The sequence below is a fragment of the Triticum urartu genome, chromosome 2 (genome assembly GCF_003073215.2).
Source record: "Triticum urartu cultivar G1812 chromosome 2, Tu2.1, whole genome shotgun sequence".
Classification (NCBI taxonomy): Eukaryota; Viridiplantae; Streptophyta; class Magnoliopsida; order Poales; family Poaceae; genus Triticum; species Triticum urartu.
The window spans coordinates 201,367,281-201,387,905 of NC_053023.1; the positions used below are offsets into that span (position 1 = coordinate 201,367,281).

The 20,625-nt window shown below is 46.0% G+C and overlaps 1 protein-coding gene across 2 annotated transcripts; it reads right to left on the reverse strand.

Moving 5' to 3' along the window:
* Positions 1 to 10,024: 10,024 nt before the first annotated feature.
* LOC125536745 (pentatricopeptide repeat-containing protein At4g18975, chloroplastic) lies at positions 10,025 to 19,918 on the reverse strand. 2 transcript variants are annotated; one of them, XM_048699991.1, is made up of 5 exons: positions 19,719 to 19,918; positions 11,638 to 11,728; positions 11,294 to 11,437; positions 10,950 to 11,162; positions 10,025 to 10,464 (listed from the first exon to the last, which is right to left on the reverse strand). In XM_048699991.1, the coding sequence occupies exons 1-5, from the start codon at positions 19,832 to 19,834 to the stop codon at positions 10,273 to 10,275; spliced, it is 756 nt and encodes a 251-aa protein (XP_048555948.1). In that variant the 5' UTR covers positions 19,835 to 19,918; the 3' UTR covers positions 10,025 to 10,272. The 2 variants fall into 2 exon arrangements, with proteins under 2 accessions (XP_048555948.1, XP_048555947.1); XM_048699990.1 differs by lacking the exon at positions 19,719 to 19,918 and adding an exon at positions 16,513 to 17,247.
* Positions 19,919 to 20,625: the final 707 nt, after the last annotated feature.

The following is a 20,625-nucleotide window of genomic DNA, read 5'->3' on the forward strand; positions in this document are numbered from 1 at the left end:
AGTTTCTTCATGCATATCTACCAATAGACATGGTTCGCATGTCTCAATCTTTTCAAAAATGAGTGAGTCCAAAGATCCATCAACATGGAGCTTCTTCATGCGTTTTATACCAACATGACTCAAATGGCAGTGCCACAAGTACGTGGTACTATCATTATTATCTTATATCTTTTGGCATGAACATGTGTATCATTACGATCGAGATTCAACAAACCATTCATTTTAGGTGCAAGACCATTGAAGGTATTATTCAAATAAACAGAGTAACCATTATTCCCCTTAAATGAATAACCGTGTGGCGATAAACATAATCCAATCATGTCTATGCTTAACGCAAACACCAAATAATAATTATTTCGGTTTAACACCAATCCCGATGGTAGAGGGAGCGTGCGATGTTTGAACACTTCCAACACATATCGTCATCTCACCTTTAGCTAGTCTCCGCAGCCTTTTATTTCGAGTTACTAACGCTTAGCAACCAAACCGGTATTTATTACCCTGGTGCTACTAGGAGTACTAGTAAAGTACACAATAATATGACGTATATCCAAAATACTTCTGTCAACCTTGCCAGCCTTCTCATCTACCAAGTATCTAGGGTAGTTCTGCTTCAGTGACCATTCCCCTCATTATAGAAGCACTTAGTCTCGGGTTTGTTTCAACCTTGGGTTTCTTCACTAGAGCAGCAACTGATTTGCTGTCTCATGAAGTATCCCTTCTTTCCCTTACCCTTCTTGAAACTAGTGGTTTAACCATCAACAATTGATGCTCCTACTTGATTTCTACTTTCGCGATGTCAAACATCGCGAGTTGCTCAAGGATCATCATGTCTATCCCTGATATGTTATAGTTCATCACGAAGCTCCAATAGCTTGGTGGCAGTTACTATGGAGAACCATCACTATCTCATCTGGAAGATTAACTCCCACTCGATTCAAGCGATTGCAGTACTCAGACAATCTGAGCACATGGTCAACGATTGAGTTTTTCTCCCTTAGTTTGCAGGCTTAAGAAACTTGTCAGAGGGGTCATACCTCTTGATGTGGGAACTAGTCTGAAATTCCAATTTCAATCTTTGGAACATCTCATGTGTTCTGCGATGTTTCAAAAACGTCTTTGGTGACACAATTCTAAACCATTAGTATTACGTACTGAACTATCACGTAGTCATCAAAACGTGTATGTCAGATGTTTCCCAACATCTACAGATGATGCTCGAGGTTCAACACACTGAGCGGTGCATTAAGGACATAACCCTTCTGTGCAACAATGAGGACAATCCTCAGTTCACGGACCCAGTCCGCATAATTGCTACTGTCAACTCTCAACTAAATTTTCTCTAGGAACATATCTAAAACAGTAGAACCAAAGCGTGAGCTACGACATAATTTGCAAAGACCTTTTGACTATGTTCATGATAATTAAGTTCATCTAATCAAATTATTCAATGAACTCCCACTTAGATAGACATCCCTCTAGTCATCTAAGTGATACATGATCTGAGTCAACTAGGCCGTGTCCGATCATCACGTGAGACGGACTAGTCATCATCGGTGAACATCTTCATGTTGATCGCATCCACTATACGACTCATGTTCGACCTTTCGGTCTTCCGTGTTCCGAGGCCATGTCTGTACATGCTAGGCTCGTCAAGTTAACCTAAGTGTATTGCATGTGTAAATCTGGCTTACACCCGTTGTATGCGAATGTTAGAACCTATCACACCCGATCATCACGTGGTGCTTCGGAACAACGGACCTTAGCAACGGTGCACAGTTAGGGGGGACACTTTCTTGAAATTATTACGAGGGATCATCTTATTTATGCTACTGACGTTCTAAGCAAATAAGATGTAAACATGACAAACATCACATGCAAATCATAAAGTGACATGATATGGCCAATATCATCTTGCGCCTTTGATCTCCATCTTCGAGGTGCGGCATGGACACCATCGTCACCGGCATGACACCATGATCTCCATCATCATGATCTCCATCATCGTGTCTTCATGAAGTTTCCTCGCCAACTATTACTTCTACTACTATGGCTAACGGTTAGCAATAAAGTAAAGTAATTACATGGCATTTTCATTGACACGCAGGTCATAAATAAAACTTCATGAAGGGGTACAGTGTTTATCTTAAGATAACGAGGACTCGTTCCTTGGTGTGGCCCTCGCCCATGCGCAAACAAAACCCGGCAAACACCCTTCTCCTCATTAATACGTTGCTTACAAGTACAATTCATACGGAATGCATACATGAGCAAGGGGGTTACGAGATTTAAATCTTACAAAGGCCCGTAGGCTTAAAAACTAAAAAGATAAGAAGCCCGTAATCCCTTTCTTGTCCCTCTCCTCAGGAAACGGAACACGACGGCGGAAGGGAAAAAGGAGTGCCTAGGTGAGGTTCGAGCATCAGAAGATGCCAAGAGAACATATCGGCGATCGTCCGAAAGGAGGCCGGTGATGACGGTGCCGGAGGAAGAGCCGAAAGATGAGGCAGCGGCCCGGCAATACGCGACGAAGGCGTCGAGGCCATCATACTCTGACTTGACGGCCCGCCACCCGCCTTCTTCGTCTTCCCTGTCCCTCCAACGCCAGCCGCCCAAGGCGACGACCCCGAGAAGTTCAACGAGCTGACGATGTAGATGATGGTGCTGCCGGCGTCGCCCAGGAACGGTGTGCCCGACGCCTAGTCAGACCCGTCATCCTCCCGCCCACTACCCTCATCGTCGATGTCGCTGTCCTCCTCATCACTCTCGCCCGAAGAGGAGCTTTCGCCATCAGGCGAGCTCTCCGCACAGCACCCTAGCCTGTGTCCTGAGCGCCCGAAGACCTTGACGGAGTGCAAATCACTCTCCGCTAGCTTGAAGCAAAGGATGTGCCCATCCATCAAGCAATGGGCGCGTGCGAAGGTTTTCCAGCCTCGGCAAAGGAGCATCACTTGAGGGGCGGGGAACCCTGTGTTCACCCACATGTCGCCATGGCAACACCCTTTCATGTGAAGCCTCAGCCGCGGTGGCCGGTCGATCTCCAGCACCCTCGCGAACGCCCGGGGAAGATGGAGGCGGCGGAGCAGCGGCCCATGCAGCTGCAGGATCAACTCGAGCGCCGAGTCCCCACGTGGCCACTCGGCTAAGCAGGAGGAGTTGGCGGGGGAGATGGCGACGGAGATGGAGATGACGCAGGCATCCTCCTTCCACGCCCACCTCTGCCTCGACCGCCTCGCCGACCGCAGCCCCGTCCAACGGCCCTGCCTCGAGCATGGTCGTCACCCTGGGCATCTAGCTCTTCCTTTACCACCACAGCTCTCTGGCGGGAGGAGGACCTGGTCGCCTTCGTAGAAGAACGGCCACGGCCACGCCCCCTTGCCATGACCGTAGGTGGGGATGGAGACAAAGGGGAGACGCAGGGAGATGCTCTTCCTCCTACCCCTGAGTTCCCTTTTTATAGCTGGGGAGGGGAGGACGAAAGACTAGCTCTACTCCCCTGAAGAGCCCGCTCGAATCCGGCTCATTAAAGTGGCAGCAAGCGAGGCCATCAACTGCCCTCCCCGCCCAATCGAAGGCACATGAGTATCGGCCCCTGCACGCCTTCCCATATTCCATGTGTCTGTAACCTACCCCGCGTCGTGCATGCGGCATACGTGGCGTAAGGATCGGGCGTAGTGGGAAACGTGGAATGATGGTTCCAAGGCGGAGAGAGTAAATGGGCAGCGGCTCTGGCGTTTCGAGAGAACACACAAGCCGCCTCTTTACTGTTCACCACGGATGATGCAAGCATGCTACGGTCATTTCGCGCACGACCCCCACGTCACGCATTCAACACGGGGCATGGGGAAGCGCGACTGGCGAGGGAATTACCGCAGTAAAAACTCCGCCCCACATGCCCGCGCACCGTTCTAGGCCTGGCCCAACAACGCGTTGTGCTTATGTGTGGCCCAGGCCCGGGGGCTCCTGTCGGTGTACAAAAGTAGGGGCTCTCCTTTTTACCCCTCTACTTGTGCACGGGCAGTCAGAGCCGCACCTGCGGCCACACTTAGTGGGGCAAAGGGAGGAAACAGAAGCACAAGAATACCAAAGCAGCGCTCCGGCCAGGGGCGCATAAGACGGAGCAGCAAAAGGGGCTTTTTCCCGGCAAGATCCTTCCCGGGGCGGCCTACGCAGCCCCGGCAAGAGCCTTGTCGGGGCAGCTCACCCAATGCCAACATCGCAGCCACCCTTGGGCCTAAGAGTACCGACACCATCGAGAGCATTGGAACCAAGGCTTGGGAAGCACCTACATAGTTGGCATGCATATCTTTGTGAAGACAAAGAAACCACAAGACTATACGATGACCAGAGAACAAGATAATCGCAAGCCCCCTTGCCGAGGATGCCCCCGAGGCCCCGACAAGGCTCCTTGCCAAAAACACTCGCAAGGCCCCGACAAGACCCTAGCCGAGGGTGCTCACGAGACCCTGGCAAGACCCTTGCCGGGAATATACGCGGGACTGCGACAAGACCTTTCCGCCCCATCGCCGCCCCAGCTCAGCAGCCAACCCACCAACTGAGGCTAGTACCCACGTGGCAGTACGTGGATGCTAATCCAACTAGCCAAACACCAACGTGGTGGCATGCAGATCTTCATGAAGACCTTACCACCACGCCGACTCAACAGCCTATCAGCCTACATGGCGCTGCATGCCTCGTTGGCCTGGACGCGTGTCGAGGTAAGGTGGAGCGGCGACAGACGCGGCGGGCCTCGTTACCGCCCCCGATAAAGCAGCGGGACACCTAAGGAGCACATTTAATGCGCCTTGTCCCGTAATGACAGGCGATAAGCTCGTACACTGTATACCTTTCCACCTCCTGTGAGCCACTGTGGCAACCCCTTTTGACTATAAAAGGAGGCCCAAGGCGTACTTGAGAAGGATTCGGATCTTTTGGACTACGCACGCACCATAGCTAGTTCGAAAGCTCAAGAGCACTCAAATATACAACAAAGCGGGACTAGGGTATTACGCATCCTTGCGGCCCGAACCTGGGTAAACGATCTTTGTGCTAGCTACTAGACCCGCTCTTTGCACAACCCCGCGGCCGCCAACCTTAGAAGGGTTCCCAATGATTCCATAGGTGTCGTTTCCACCGACAGTGTACAATGAGGAGGTCGAGGCTGCTCAACGTGCTGAGGAGGATGCACCAAGGGCCTTGATAACCCACAAGTATAGGGGATCAATTGTAGCCTCTTTCGATAAGTAAGAGTGTCAAACCCAACGAGGAGCTAAAGGTAGAACGAATATTCCCTCAAGTTCTATCGACCACCGATACAACTCTATGCACGCTTAACGTTCGCTTTACCTAAAATAAGTATGAAACTAGAAGTACTTTGTAGGTGTTGTTGGATAGGTTTGCAAGAATATAAAGAGCACGTAAATAAAAACTAGGGGCTGTTTTAAGTAAAGAAGCAATAAAGTTAGTATAGCGAGTGTGGAAAAGTGGTGGTAGGAGTTGAGAAATTGTCCCTAAGCAATTGACTACTTTACTAGACCGATAGCAAGTTTTATGTGGGAGAGGCCACTGCTAGCATGTCCTCCCTAACTTGGAATTCTATGCACTTATGATTGGAACTATTAGCAAGTATCTGCAACTACTAACATTCATTAAGGTAAAACCCAACCATAGCATTAAGATATATTGGTCCCCCTTCAATCCCGTATGCATCAATTTCAATGCTAGGTTGAAGCTTCTGTCACTCTTGCCCTCCAATACATAGTCCTATCAACATACAACTAACCCTATGGCGTGATCAACACGTGCACTCATATGATGGGCACCAAAGGATAGCAACATAACCACAAGCAAATTAAACCAATCATAGCAATTCACCAATTACCGATAGGACAACAAAAATCTACTCAGACATCATAGGATGGCAACACATCATTGGATAATAATATGAAGCATAAAGCACCATGTTCAAGTAGAGGGTACAGTGGGTTGTGGGAGAGTGGACCGTTGTAGATAGATGGGGGAAGGTGATGAAGATGTTGGTGAAGATGACGGAGGTGTTGGTGTAGATTGTGGTGACGATGATGGCCCCGGCGACGTTCCAGCGCCACCGGGAGAGAGGGGGAGAGGGCCCCCCTTCTTCTTCTTCTTCCTTGACCTTCTCCCTAGATGGGAGAAGGGTTTACCCTCTGGTCCATGGCCTTCGTGGTGGCGGAAGGGCAAGAGCCCCTCCGAGATTGCATATGTCTCTCTGTCTCTCTCTGTTTCTGCGTTCCAGATTTTGGCCTTTCACCGTTTCTTATATTCCCGGAGATCCGTAACTCCGATTGGGATGAAATTTTAACACAATTTGTATCCAGATATTGGCTTTCTTGCAGCAAAAGAAGGGCACCAACCGCCTTACAGGGTGGCCACGAGGGTCTAGGGCACGCCCCCTTCCTCGTGGCCCCCTCGGGCATCGTCTCGCGTTGATTCTTCTTCCCAAAAATCACATATATTCCAAAAAAAATCTCCGTAAGTTTTTATCCCGTTTGGACTCCGTTTGATATGGATTTTCTGCGAAACAAAAAACATGCAACAAACAGGAACTGGCACTGGGCACTGAATCAATATGTTAGTCCCAAAAATAGTATAAAATGTTGCCAAAAGTATATGAAAGTTGTATAATATCGGCATGGAACAATCAAAAATTATAGATACGACGGAGACGTATCAGCATCCCCAAGCTTAATTCCTGCTCGTCCTCGAGTAGGTAAATGATAAAAAAGATAATTTTTGATGTGGAATACTACCTAGCATAATCTTGATCATGTAACCTAATCATGGCATGAATATTAAGACACGAGTGATTCAAAGCAATAGTCTATCATTTGACATTAAGACAATAATACTTCAAGCGTACTAATAAAGCAATCATGTCTTTTCAAAATAACATGGCCAAAGAAAGTTATCCCTACAAAATCACATGGTCTGGCTATGCTCCATCTTCACCACACTAAGTATTCAAATCATGCACAACCCCGATGACAAGCCAAGCAATTGTTTCATACTTTTGATGTTCTCAAACCTTTTCAACTTTCACGCAATACATGAGCGTGAATCATGGATATAACACTATAGGTGGAATAGAATATGATGATGGAGGTTGTGTGGAGAAGACAAAAAAGGGAGAAAGTCTTACATCGACGCGGCTAATCAACGGGCTATGGAGATGCCCATCAATTGATGTCAATGCGAGGAGTAGGGATTGCCATGCAACGGATGCACTAGAGCTGTAAGTGTATGAAAGCTCAAACTAAAACTGAGTGGGTGTGCATCCAACCTGCTTGCTCATGAAGACCTAGGGCATTTGAGGAAGCCCGTCGTTAGAATATACAAGCCAAGTTCTATAATGAAAATTCCCACTAGTACATGAAAGTGATAACTCAAGAGACTCTCTATATGAAGAACATGGTGCTACTCTAAAGGACAAGTGTGGTAAAAGGATAGTAACATTGTCCCTTCTCTCTTTTCTCTCATTTTTTTTATTTTTTTCTCTTCTTTTTTTCTCTTTTTTTTGTAGGCTTCTTTGGCCTCTCTCTTTTTTGTGGAGGGGGGGCTTCTTTGGCCACTTTTATTTTGATAACCTCACATGGGACAATGTTCTAATAATGATGATCATCACACTTTTATTTACTTACAACTCGATATCTAGAACAAAGTATGACTCTATATGAATGCCTCCGGCGGTGTACCGGGATGTGCAATGATCTAGCGTAGCAATGACATCAAAAAACGGACAAGCCATGTGTAACACCCACAATGCGGCTATATCTCCCACGTGCCGGGGCACGACTTAGAGGCATAGCTGCATGGTAGGTTTGTCGCAAGAGGGGTAATCTTCACACAATCCCATGTATTGAATAAAAAGGGATAAAGAGTTGGCTTACAATCGCCACTTCACACAATCGCCACTTTCACCGGCGCGAGCCCCGGCTCCGTCTTTGGCTTGACGAAGCACGGAGGAGCCGACAAGGAGGCGCGCTAGCCACCCTCGTTGATGACGATGCCATCGCTGCTAGTGCGCCGACCGAGCGGCGTCTCCGCCGTGGGCTCGGCCTTGACGCCGAGCAGCGCCGGAGATCCGGAGGAGTGGGAAGAATAACGTGAGGAGGAGTGCGAGGAGGACGTCGAGGAGGAGCCGAACCTCCTGGGTATCCATTGCCCGGCGCGTCGGTGGTGGGCGGGGGCGGCCGCCGGGGGAGGTATGCCAGCGGCGGGTTGTTGTCGCCCTCAAGGTGCGTCAGCACGCCCTCGAGCGTGCGGCCGGGTACGCTCCACCACACGCAGCGCCCCTCGTTGTTCTTCGTGCCGCCCACCACCCGCGCCCCGTTGGTGGACGCCAGCCTCTGCTCGTGACGACGCTCGAAGTACGCCGCCCACGCCGCGTGGTTGTCGGCGGCGTACTGGGGGAGGGCGGGCTGCTCGTCGGTGAGGAAGCCGCGCACGAGCTCTACCTCGGCGGCGAAGTAGGGGGCGCGACGGCGTCGGGCAGCGGGGGAATGGGCACTCCCCCGTTGCTGAGCCTCCACCCCGTCGGCCCGGCGCGCATGTCCGGCGACGCCGGGATGTTGGCCTCGAACAGGAGCCACGACTCCTGTTCGCGGAGCGAGCGGCGGCCGAAGCCGTTGGCCGCCGCCTCGTCGTCGGGGAACCGTTCGGCCATCGCCGAGGCTGTCGGAGTGCTCGGAGGGCTCGGAGGTGGCGCACGGGAGAGGGAGGCTCGGCAGCGGCACACGGGAGAGGGAGAGCTCGGCGGCTAGGGCTGGTGTGGCCAGAGGCGAGGGAGGCCACCGGCTTATATAGCAGCACCCGTGTGTACGCGTGCGCGGGAGGGGAGGCGTCGCTGCGCCGCCCCGTGACGCGCCGCCCGTGAGGAATTAATGGCAAGGCTGACCGGCGGCGGCAGCGCGGCAGCCTTGGCATTGATTCCCGAGGGAACCGAGACGATGAGGGCGACGAAGCGCCGGTCTCGCTGACTCGGCGGGCCCGCGGCTGCTTCGCGCCAAAACTACTCGCCCGCGACGCCCCACGACGCCTCCTCGGGCGCCCGACCAGCGCGCCGGGTTCGGCCTGGATCCGTCGGCGCTGATTTTGGCCCAGGCCGACGAAAATCGGGCTCCTGAGATGCGACTGGACCGTTTTTCGGCGCCGACGCGAAAAAATCGTCTGGGGAGGCCTTTCTTGGGGCGTGGCTGAAGATGCTCTTAGTAAACGTTATTATATAGCCAAGACCGCAACCAACTGGTACTTTGATACACGAAAGCAACACCTGCACATAAAACTGAACCTCATTTATCTTATCAAACACAACGTCATCTCAATATAGTCAAAACGAAGGAGAAAAGAACACGCTGAAAATATTTAGCTCCGGTCTTGTAAACCTCCTAGTTCTACTAGTAGGATACAGAAGTTTTAGACTTGCCTCATTTTGTGCTCCTTGTTACGCGGCAAACCTGTGGCGTTGGTTTCAGTTCAAGGGTAGGCGAGGAGATAGCGAATGAGGCAGCGAACCAGCGCCGCGCACGGCGGGTGGCTCGCATCCACCGGTGCTAGTTCCGGAGGCTTCGGGTTTGTCGCCTCCGGTGATCCATCCGCATTGTCACTTTCCAGGTGCACAACGCAACGGGACGACAGATGACCAACCGAGCCAAGCAAACCAGCGCCCCAAAATTTGGTTGGAGTTGCGCGTGGAAAAGAACACTAGCGTGCAAATTCGCAGCCATTTGTGGGAGACTGCAGCCAGCAGCGAAGCAGTACGACTCGACGTCCTTGCAGACCTTACCCTACTCGTCTCGCCACAGACGCAGCCGCTAACATCAGTGGAACCGCTGGTGCAAAGCATGCCAGCATTGGAAGTTTGGAACACATGATCTGATCTGCGTGGCTAACTGAACCCTTCATCAGGAGCAGGGCTGTACTGTCATGTCACACGCCGTAGCGGTTAATTAACAGACTTGGTTCGTCAAAACTTTGTTCCTGCACATGGTACCGAAGACGACAGCAACCTGCTTGAAATATCACAACTTACACATGTTTGGGTACCAACATCATTAGCAATGCCAGTTCTCAACCCTGTACTGTAATATTATCCATTTGTCTAGAGAGCATTACAATTTCAACACCTCGTTCTGCCTGACATGCTCACATAGGACCTCGGAAGAACAATAGCATTCACATATGTCCATATGAGGCGACACTCGCATTGTTTGCCCCAAGCTATCCAGAGGACGTTTGCTAGGCCAAAGGTCCTGCCCTCCGCACCCGAACACGCTCGCCGTTGAAATGGATGTACTTCCACTTCTTCAAGTATTTTTCAAGGACAGGCTTCTGCTTATCTTCCTGGCCTGAAGTTGCAAATGCTCGTCCGATTCTTCTTGTTGTATCCTCGTCTGGACGCACGCCCAATTCTTCCATGTCAGCATATATCTGAAATTGGCGAGGAAGAATTAGACTAAAGTCTCAACTTTGACCAACCAACTAGACACTACTTAAATGCAATTGATCATTAAAGCACAATAGACTGTCCCGCGATTGATATCATTAATTATTAACCTAACAGTCAACATATCTCCTTTCCAGTTTATTAGGATCATCTAAAAGTCTGCAATTTTTCAGTTTGTAAGGCCTGCAATAATTATCGCCCCTTGTTTATTTGCTCGCTCGCCTTTGGGGCATTTAATTTCTGCCTAATTTTGATTCTCAATGTTGCTTTAATCTAAGGTCCAACACTTAATTAGAACCCTCCTTGGTTACATTTTTACATGAGCTGAATCTATAAACTAAAAAAGAGAGAGCCTGGATGTAACAAACTCAAGTAGTTTGAGATGAACCACACATTTAGCCTTAAATACTACAGCACATGATTCTCAAGACGAAACACTAGAGCAAATGTGTTAAAACTCAAATTTAACCTCCAAAACTTTGTCTGGAAGATGGCGCGTGTTGTAAATCTGGATCATCCGAGAGAACAACTTCTTGGGCACTGAGCGTGTATAAGTTTGTAAGATAGTATTCCAAATTGACTCAGCCTCATCTACTCTTCCATCCATAGAAAGAGCCAACAGCAGTGTATCGTACGTTGTCCATGTCAGCACCTGACCTTTACTCATCAGCCACTTGGTTACCTGTGAAACCATTAAAAATTGAGAGGTAAGTGAGAAAATGAGCTTGCTGAAATTATTTATTTTTTGTGAATTACTGTGATCTATTCTAGACAGGCTACCAACTAACTATAATTTAGTTCATAATAAGTTACCTGGATAATCTGTAGCCATTTTCTTCGCTTTTTCAACATCTCCAAAGCTTTAGCCGCTGCTATAATAGGAAATTCAGACTCAAAAGCAGTCCACCTATCCAATGCACCATAAACAGCTTCTTTTTCATTCGGTAGTTTTGAAACCTAAGAGAGATGGTTCCATAAACTGATTTGAGCACAGATCAGTTAAGCCCAACAATACCATTGCTAAAAAAAAGATGCTTACACATAAGAGCAATACTAAAAGAAAAGAAAATGCCAAAGAGATCGCTTTGTGAAACTGATTTCACACATTTCAGCATGGAAATGTGAAAACATCATGATCGAGTGGCGTTATATCTTACAGTATTAACAAGACAAAGAGCCTTCTTCCCTGACCCAGCCGAATCCTTCCTAATCCACAAACGGTGGTCCTTGTTTGGCTTCTTTGACACCCTATGACCAAAATAAATGCAATTTAATTTGGTAACTAGTGAAGAGCATCTCAGAAAACATATCACAATCTTGGTAGCAGTTACTGCAAACTGGAGGGCCCACGTAAATCCAAACAATGCAAACAAGTTGTATTCTGATACAAAATGACCCGCAGAAAACCTTCCCTGGGAAACTCCCTCTAGAGCTCTTATTTTAGCTTTGACTGTTCAGCAGTTGTGCCTTTTCTGTATATACACATCAAGTGCTCTTAAATTCATCTCTAGTTATTCAATGAGTGTTAAGATAAGAATGAATGTATGGTCGCTGTATTATTTCTATATGGTATCAGAGTGGTCGATGTTCATGTCCCACCGGACTAGCTCTATTCTCCTATAGTTGAACATACTTGCTAGTTCAAGTGAGAAAATTGCTCTCATTATACCATATTGGCGAATCGGAAGAGACCAGACACACTGATCTTGACATTTGTTGAATAAATCATCATGTTTTCCCTCGGTATACTCTTTAGCTTACTATGTTTTACCGTAGTGATTCTTCATTTGTTGTAGACTTGTACTTCAAGTGATCATCACTTCACTTCTCTATTTATTCAATGAATGATATGTTAAGTGTATGTTGTTTTATTATATTCTCTCATCTACTACCCCTATAAAAGCACGAGGGCGGAGAACCAATACATCTCAACCGTCTAATGGAGAGATCTGACGATCAAAATCATCTCAATGTTTAATGTTTAGCATCAACCACGTGGTTAGTGTACGGTTAAGCCACTAAACTTTCCTCCACGCAGCAACCCACGCCCTCCGCTTAATCCTCCTCTGCCCCGCTGCATCCAACGCGCCCAGCCGCCCCTCCGCCCCGCTCCTGGCTCCGCGCTCGGTCGCCCCTGCTCCCCGTCCGCCCTTGCTCCTCTACCACAGCCAACACTCCTCCACCAGTGCCGCCGCGCCCGGCCTCCCCCGGCGTCCGCGCCCGTCCGGCCGCCCCTGCTCCCCCGCCAGTCCCCGTCCCAGACGCCGCCTTGCGCGCCCCCGCGCCCGGCCGCCCCCAGCGCGCGTCCGCTCCACGCCTACCCGCGCACGTCGCCGACGGCCCTCCATGCCTCCCACGACATGCCCATGGAGCTCTTTCTGCAACAAATCCCTCACCAATTGGAGCGCCAAGGAAACCCATATCCTTTCTCGTAAGTAATCATCATCAATAAGGAGCGAGTATTTATGCTCAATTATGTGCGTGTACTGATTTCTTCACTTCCCCATGGATTTACCTTCACACAGATGAATAATCATCATCCACCTGCATCTCCATTACGATCAGAAGAATGTTCTCCATTTAAGGACCTGACAATCACGCCTAATCATGGGAATGCAAATGCCCTAGGTGAAAATCTGCGAGAACAACTGAATTGGGGTCAAAATTGGGATGCCCAAGTGTCTGATGAGAAGATAATGGAATACAACAGGAAGCGACCTACAACCCTCTCCATTGCCCAAAGTAATGTAAGCTAGAGGAATTCTTATTAATGCTTTAGTCCAGTTTAGAATCTGGTAAGGGAAAGGATACAATGTGCATGCATGTGAGTTGTATACATTGCATTCCACATGACAATTTCATTTGGCCTACTTACATGCCGTCAGAAGCTGGACATGGACTCCATGCAAATATATAGGCCTGCAAATAATTAACAAAACGATATACTAAGACATATCCATATCACTAACAAAGAGTGTAACTGATTTTCCCTTGATCTATTCAGCCCATGTCTTGTTAGCTCGGATCTTTATTTTGAGCATATGTTTCGTGTTCTACAGAGCATTCACCATTTTCTTTTTCTTTGTGGCCGTATATATTTTTGAAAAAAAATTATGATCTTGTTCTGGATTGATGGTACTACCAATAGCATACATGTATTTTTTACTTCCTCATGTTTTTAATTTTAGCTCGGCCATCGTTTGTAATGCGGCGATGCCGTATTTGTCAGAAGGTTGGTTTTAGTTTCTTGTTCATAGTTAATAATCATGACATATGGTAAGATGTCTTTATGGGCTCATATGTACTCTATGAAAATGTTACATGAAAAGCATTGCTAGGAATTTGAAATTGGGATGTGTACTGCTTATTATTTCCAATTTTGCACTATAGACTCACAATCCTATGATTAATCTTTTTGGTTGACTAGCACAACATTTTTTGATTGTGACCTCATTCTTAGATAGTTAAATGTGGCAGGTTGCAGAAATTCAAATTCACTATCTCTTCAGAATCAATGCAAATTCACTGAATGCTTCGTAGCTTCGTGGAATATTGCCGCTTACATTGCAAATACTTGATCCTTGATAGCTATGCTATGTTGATCATGCCAATAAATGTTTGGAGACAGGAAACATCATGTACAAGTTATAATATATAGAAAATATTTTTTACGCACCACTAGCTCCAAGGAATTGTTTCCTCTACTTGAAACATAGAGGTGAGTGTTTGATACTCCTTTAATCATGTATCTCCTTACTGAAACTGAATGCAGTTTTTGTTGGCTTGGAGGAATGTCTGCACCAATCCACCACACTCGAATTAGGGGATCACATACAACGTGGTGGCAAAAATTGAGGTGATGATCCATCAGGTTCGCCTCATATTTGTTTTTGGGAATGACTTAATTGGTCCCAGACACTTTTTGTGGCCTAGAAAATATCGTAAATGTTCACCGGTCAGCCGCCTCCTCCGCGATTGACTCCCTGCAGTTATTGACCCAGCACGTTGATTGCTCTACCCCATATACCCACTTCATTCTTGCCCTAATATATTAACCTACTGTCACGTTGATCCGTTTATCTATTTTGAGCATATGTGGCATGGTCTACAAGGTATTCAGTTTAGATTTTTCTTATCATGGATTCAGTTTTTTATTGTAGTTTGTGGGGTTATTTTAGTTACTAGCTTGCAACGATTCAGTTTATCCACTGCTGCTCCTAGAGGGTGCATTTGAATGATGAGAAGGTGGAAGTTAATAACTTCATATGGTTATCTGATTTCTCTACGAGTGATTTCCTTCTGTTTTGTTCGGGCAAGCTTGATTTATATGCGCTCACATGGTTAATGCTCTCTTGCAGTATATGCATGCAAGGCACTGTTTGGGTTGGCTTGCATTTATGGGTATGTGATAAATCTGAAAGAAACTTATGCCATGTATATCATGTACTACCTGAAGTTTTTGCAGCCGTTGAATGTAGAACCCTTGAAATTTTTCTTATGTACTTCTAATTTTCTCCGAGCAAAGACGTTTAACCTACTTAAGGACAAACATACATATATTTCCACAAATTATTTTATGATCCATGTCGTAAGAGTCTTTCTATCTACCAAACTATATACTTGTCATGAACTGGAGTTTTTTGGTTTTCCTTTTGTGTACATATTGTGTATGAAATTGTTCTTTTAGAGAAAGGAAAATTTTAGTATGCTAAATACTTGTCATGAACTGGAGTTTTTTGGTTTTCCTTTTGTGTACATATTGTGTATGAAATTGTTCTTTTAGAGAAAGGAAAATTTAGTATGCTAAATAAGAGGACAGACTTAGAAAATGTTACATTAATTTGTTTACATTATAGCTTTTGTTCAGTTGATTGAGTTTCACGGTGCATGTGGATAAACTGAATCGTTGGCAATAGTTGAAGGAAGATTCAGGGGTTGAGCATTAGGTACGCTGCAATCATGTTGATGCTCCTCAAGATCATGCCGCCATTATTGTTATCCTTCAGAGGGAACTTGACCTACTAATCAGCAATGAATTTTATTGGTAATAAACCAACATCCTACAGTTCTACAATCAAATTTTAGTTGACTGTTGTCTTACTATATATTGTAGGTAATTTTTGTTCTTATATTTTTATGGGCCTTAAGATTAACTTATCGTTATTCCATTTCACAATCCCAAAGCATGTAAAAATATTACTTCCTCCGTCCCATAATTCTTGTCGTGGATTTAGTTCAGTTGAAAGATTCATTGTGGATTCACTAGATTCATGGTATCATTTTAAGACAGATTTATGGCTATGTCATACAATACGTAGGTAGGCGTGTATGATTCTTTTTCAGTAAAAAGTATTGGTGCAGAGCTAGAAGAAAACCTTGAGATGGTCCAACTTTTTGTAAGTGTGCTATTGTTAGATAGTGATTTGCATGGTATCTCGTATTTTCCTATGATTATACGTGTGTTACACGTGCACGCTTACTAGTACAGCAAAAAAGGAAGTTTATTCTAATGTTCATCTGAACTTTTTGTATCACCATCAGGTGAACACAGCTTGCTAGTTCGGCTGAGCAGAAAGATGGTCCACTCTGATAGCATTTTGACAAACAGAATGATATCAATCACACTCATCTTGCCATTAAATAGAGGGAGACACAACTCATGGACTTGAGATGTGTTTATCGATAACAGAGCATTGACAATCTGGTACAGTTCGAGAAATGAAAGCAGCGTACATAAGGTACTCACTTGAGTGGTTTTCCCTTGACGTAGGACATTGCTTAGAGAGGAACGTGGCCACATAACATAGGAGTTAGCTCTTCAACAACAATATTTCAGTTGTATGGCAAAGAACTTAATCTATACGAGGGAATATTTAGAAGATAACAGCAAAAGCAACGGTGTTCGTTTATTTTTCCCATGCTACTACTCCTATAATTCCCCTTACGGTGTTCTGGCAACATTTTGAGTCATGTGACATAGATTTGCACCAATGTGGAAATATCCTGAAAGAAATTGGTGTTATAGCACGTACCGGTAGTTTGACCTTTGACGGACGTGCGATACACGCTTGATTTTAGGATCAAACTCCACGACATTGTCTCGCCTGACAATAACGCATGCGATCACAGAAGTTGGCTCCTTATAACACAAAATCAGCATGGTCATCGAGGAGAAAAGGGGAGAAACAACATTGAACTATTGGGCCACCTACACCTACCTTCTATACTGTTATAGGGAGCTATGTTCTTGTTTCTCCCCTTTTCCCCTTGATGACCATGCTGAATTTTGTGTTATATGGAGCCAACTCCCACGACCTGACAGACGTCTTTGTTAAGAGACACAACGACATGGAGTTTGATCCTGAAATCGAGCGGGTGTACCTCAAATCTGGCAAACCACTGGTATGTGCTCTACCGACAATATCTTCTTCCAGGATGTTTCCATATTGGTGCACATGACCCAAAATATTACTAGAACATCATAGAAGGACCTATAGGAATAGTAGCATGGGGAAATGAACAAATATTGTTTACTTTTGTTGTTATCCTCTAGATATGTCCTCAAATGGATTAATAATCCTACAACTAAAATATTTTTGGAGCTAGCTTCTATGTGACGAGGTTCCTGCCTACGCAATGTCCTACATCAAGGGAAAGTCACTCAAATGAATGCTTTATATCTGCTGCTTTCATTTCTCGAACTGGTGTCAATGCTTTTCCTCTTAGATACATACATGCTACTCCCTCCGTAAGGAAATATAAGAGCGTTTAGATCACTGTTTAGTGATCTAAACGCTCTTATATTTGTTTACAGAGGGAGTATGATTCACTCAATCCCAACAGTAGAAGAATCCTCTCCCCACCCCCACCCCCCACCCCCCTCTTGAGCAATAACTAGATTAGTTTGCTTTGCCATTGTGCTACTTTTGTTATTGCACATCAAGTGTTCTTCTACCAAATCTACTTATTTATATGACAAGATGTAGTCCTTTTGTATTCTTCTACATGGTATCAGAGCATCCAGTCTTCATCTTCATATGAGTTCACTATGCTCTTTGAACGGAGCTGGCTAGTTTAGGTGAATGGAAAATCATTTGCTCTGACACCATGTAGGTGGATGGAACGAGACTAAAAACTCGGCTTATCATTAACTGAATAGACAACTATTCTACAACAAGACCACTATGAGCAGCAACAGAAAATGCACACCAACAATGTGCTTTGTTTTCCCCTCTTGAGCTGTTTTTTAGATTACTTTGTTTTCCATTGTGCTTCATTACCACACGTCAACTAATCATTCATTCATTTCCATGTATGCAATGAATGAAAGACAAGTGTGTGTGGTCTCATTGTATTCTCCTACATTGTATCAGAGACATTGATCTTCATGTTCATCCAAACTCGCTCTGTTCTGCTAAAGTTGAACATACCTTGATATTTAGGATGAATAGGGAAACTGACCGATGTGATACAATTTGGCAGAATAGGACCACACACACTCATCTTATCATTAATTGAAGACGTACACAACAAGAGAATTTGACGTGTGACACTTTGGCAGCAGAAGAAACCAAACGTTAAAACACAGCAAAACACCCTCCATCACTCATTCATTTTCCATACAATCCTAGGAAAGGACCGGGTTCCACTATCAGCTGATAATGGAACGAAAAGAACAAAATAGGATCCTGGTGCAAAAGTAAAAACAGAGCTACGCTGCCGCTGAAGGCTAACAGCGAAAAACCAAGTCCAAAAGTCCATCACCCACCCATGCCTTCCCTATGTGAAGTGTTCTTCTACTTGAATCTATTTATGCATTGAATAGCAGATAAACATGAGTAGTCTAATTGTATTCTCCTGACAGTATCAGAACAGTAAATCTTCATGCTCATTTAACCTATCTAAGGACAAAGCCTGCTCTAACATAAATTGGATTTCATGCACCACTCAATTCACACACTGCTCCACCCCCCTCCCACCCTGAACCCTTGTGTCTAGGATTCACTAGGCCTAATTCATAGACTAGAGATCAGCACAGCTGTTCTTTTCTTTATATCATTGTTAGCTAAAACTTGAAGCATTGGTACCACAGTGACTTTTATTTACTGATCAGTTCATTCAAAGCTTAAATTGATAAGAGAAGGTGAACAGTAAACTTTAACAGGCTTTCTCAAATAGCAATATATGTAAATCCACCAGCATATCAATGCCCATATAAATCCAATGGTCACAGAAATTTACTCGGACAGTTAGAATTTCATAGAGAACATAAAACAAGCAATGAGAAAGACATGTAAAAAGAATTATATTCTATATTTCAAAACCCCAAAGGCAAGATGCTAAGTATACATGTGGAGAAATGAGGACGTATGTCAGCAAATTACTTCTGATGGACTGGAGGTGGGATGACTGACATGCCATCATCACCAGCCCCAACATTCATCACGGTAAAGAAAGAGGACCTTTGATGTATGGAATCAGCACATTGCGGCGCATGTGCTGAACAATAATATGTAAAAAATTAAAACTTAGATGTAGATGAATCGAGTTCTCTAGCAGAATCCTGACAACCAAGTAAAACGTCAGGATACAGGACTTGTCAAATTTTTCATTTACAAAAACAAAAACAAAAGGTGTGCCAGGTACCACCAAATGTAACAATAAGAGTATGTACCCAGTGAAATTACACCTAACACCACATATTGCTGCTCCATATCCTAAACAGGACTACCGCATACTAATAACAAAGTAACATGTAGAGGATCAGAAGTTAGTCTTCAGCATGTAATCTAAGTCCTAACTCAACTCTCGACATCCAGAACAAGGATTCTTCAACAATACGCTGTCCAGGGTCAGTAAACCATGTTCAACCACCTCACATAAAACCACTTTTTTGTACGCCGAACTGCATCACCTAATCATGCATAACAAATCAGGGAGCTCCTTTAATAGTAGAATTCCTACTAGACCAGACCGACTGCAAGTGACAACTGAGGAAGCGCACGACGCAGAAGGGACGCGCAATCCAATCCAATCCAATCAACAATCATCAAATCCGCTCTCACCGCGACACAGGCAGGCTGCAGCTATAGCCGTGCGCTCGGACTCGCTACCTTGAAATACTCCGCAGCTTGCAGCTCGAGCCGAGGAGCCGCTCACTACCCCCATTTCCTGAAGCCCAGACGCAGGCCACGAGAACCAACAAAGATAAGCTGGAGAAAACAGATTATCCGCTTACAGCGCTCGGCTGGTCGTAGGGTGGCCACTTCCTCGTCCTCCTCCCCTCGTCGCACTCGCCACCGTCGGCGCCGCGAGGCGCGGCCCTAGGCGGAGCGCGAAGGGACCCGCCGCCATTGCGCAACTAGCCCGCAGGCTATGGTTGGTGAACGGGTTGCTATGGAAAACGAGAACGCGATAATGCAGTCAGCTTTTTTTTCTTTTTTTTTACACTTCAATCCTCCTTTATTCTTTTTCGATTTTTCAAGAAAACTTCTGATCTACAAGCACTGGAGCAAGCCAAAGGAGACCGCCATCATCGCCTCTCCCTCATCAAAATCGGTCAAATCTTATTATAGTAGACAGTCAAAAAATCATTGTGCTAAGGACGTGTTCGGATCTCCTCCTACCCCATCCTTCACAAATTTCTGAAGCGGGAGCCGAGCCGAATGATATATCAGCGAGAAGCTGGCTTCCAAAAGGTAAGGCCGAGGCCAGTGCAAAAATGAGGAGCGACGGCGGGCCAGCTCCACCAAAACTTGGAATCTGGAGTTCGCCTTTTTACATCTAACTGCCACCGCCAAGTGCCTTCAGATCGAACCGGGTACTCTCGCTAGAACAGATCGCTCCTCACTCCCTCGATCGAATCGGTACAGGGCTCCTTCTCTGGATCGATAGCCCAAGCTGGGCTGCCTCCAACCGGCCCAAACTGGCCCAGCAAGCTCCCAGCTGGGCTGCAACATTGGGAGAAGCTGCCGATGCTCCCGAACTCTCCTGCGATCGCTAGATGGAGTTAGAAGCGAGGAGAAGAAGCTAGATATGTGAAGTTCTCAAAAGCCAGAGAAGTTCAGAACAGGTCCTAAAGTTTCATAGAACCAGCGCACTGAAACAACAACCGTCGTTATTCATTTTATCAAAATGGTTACATC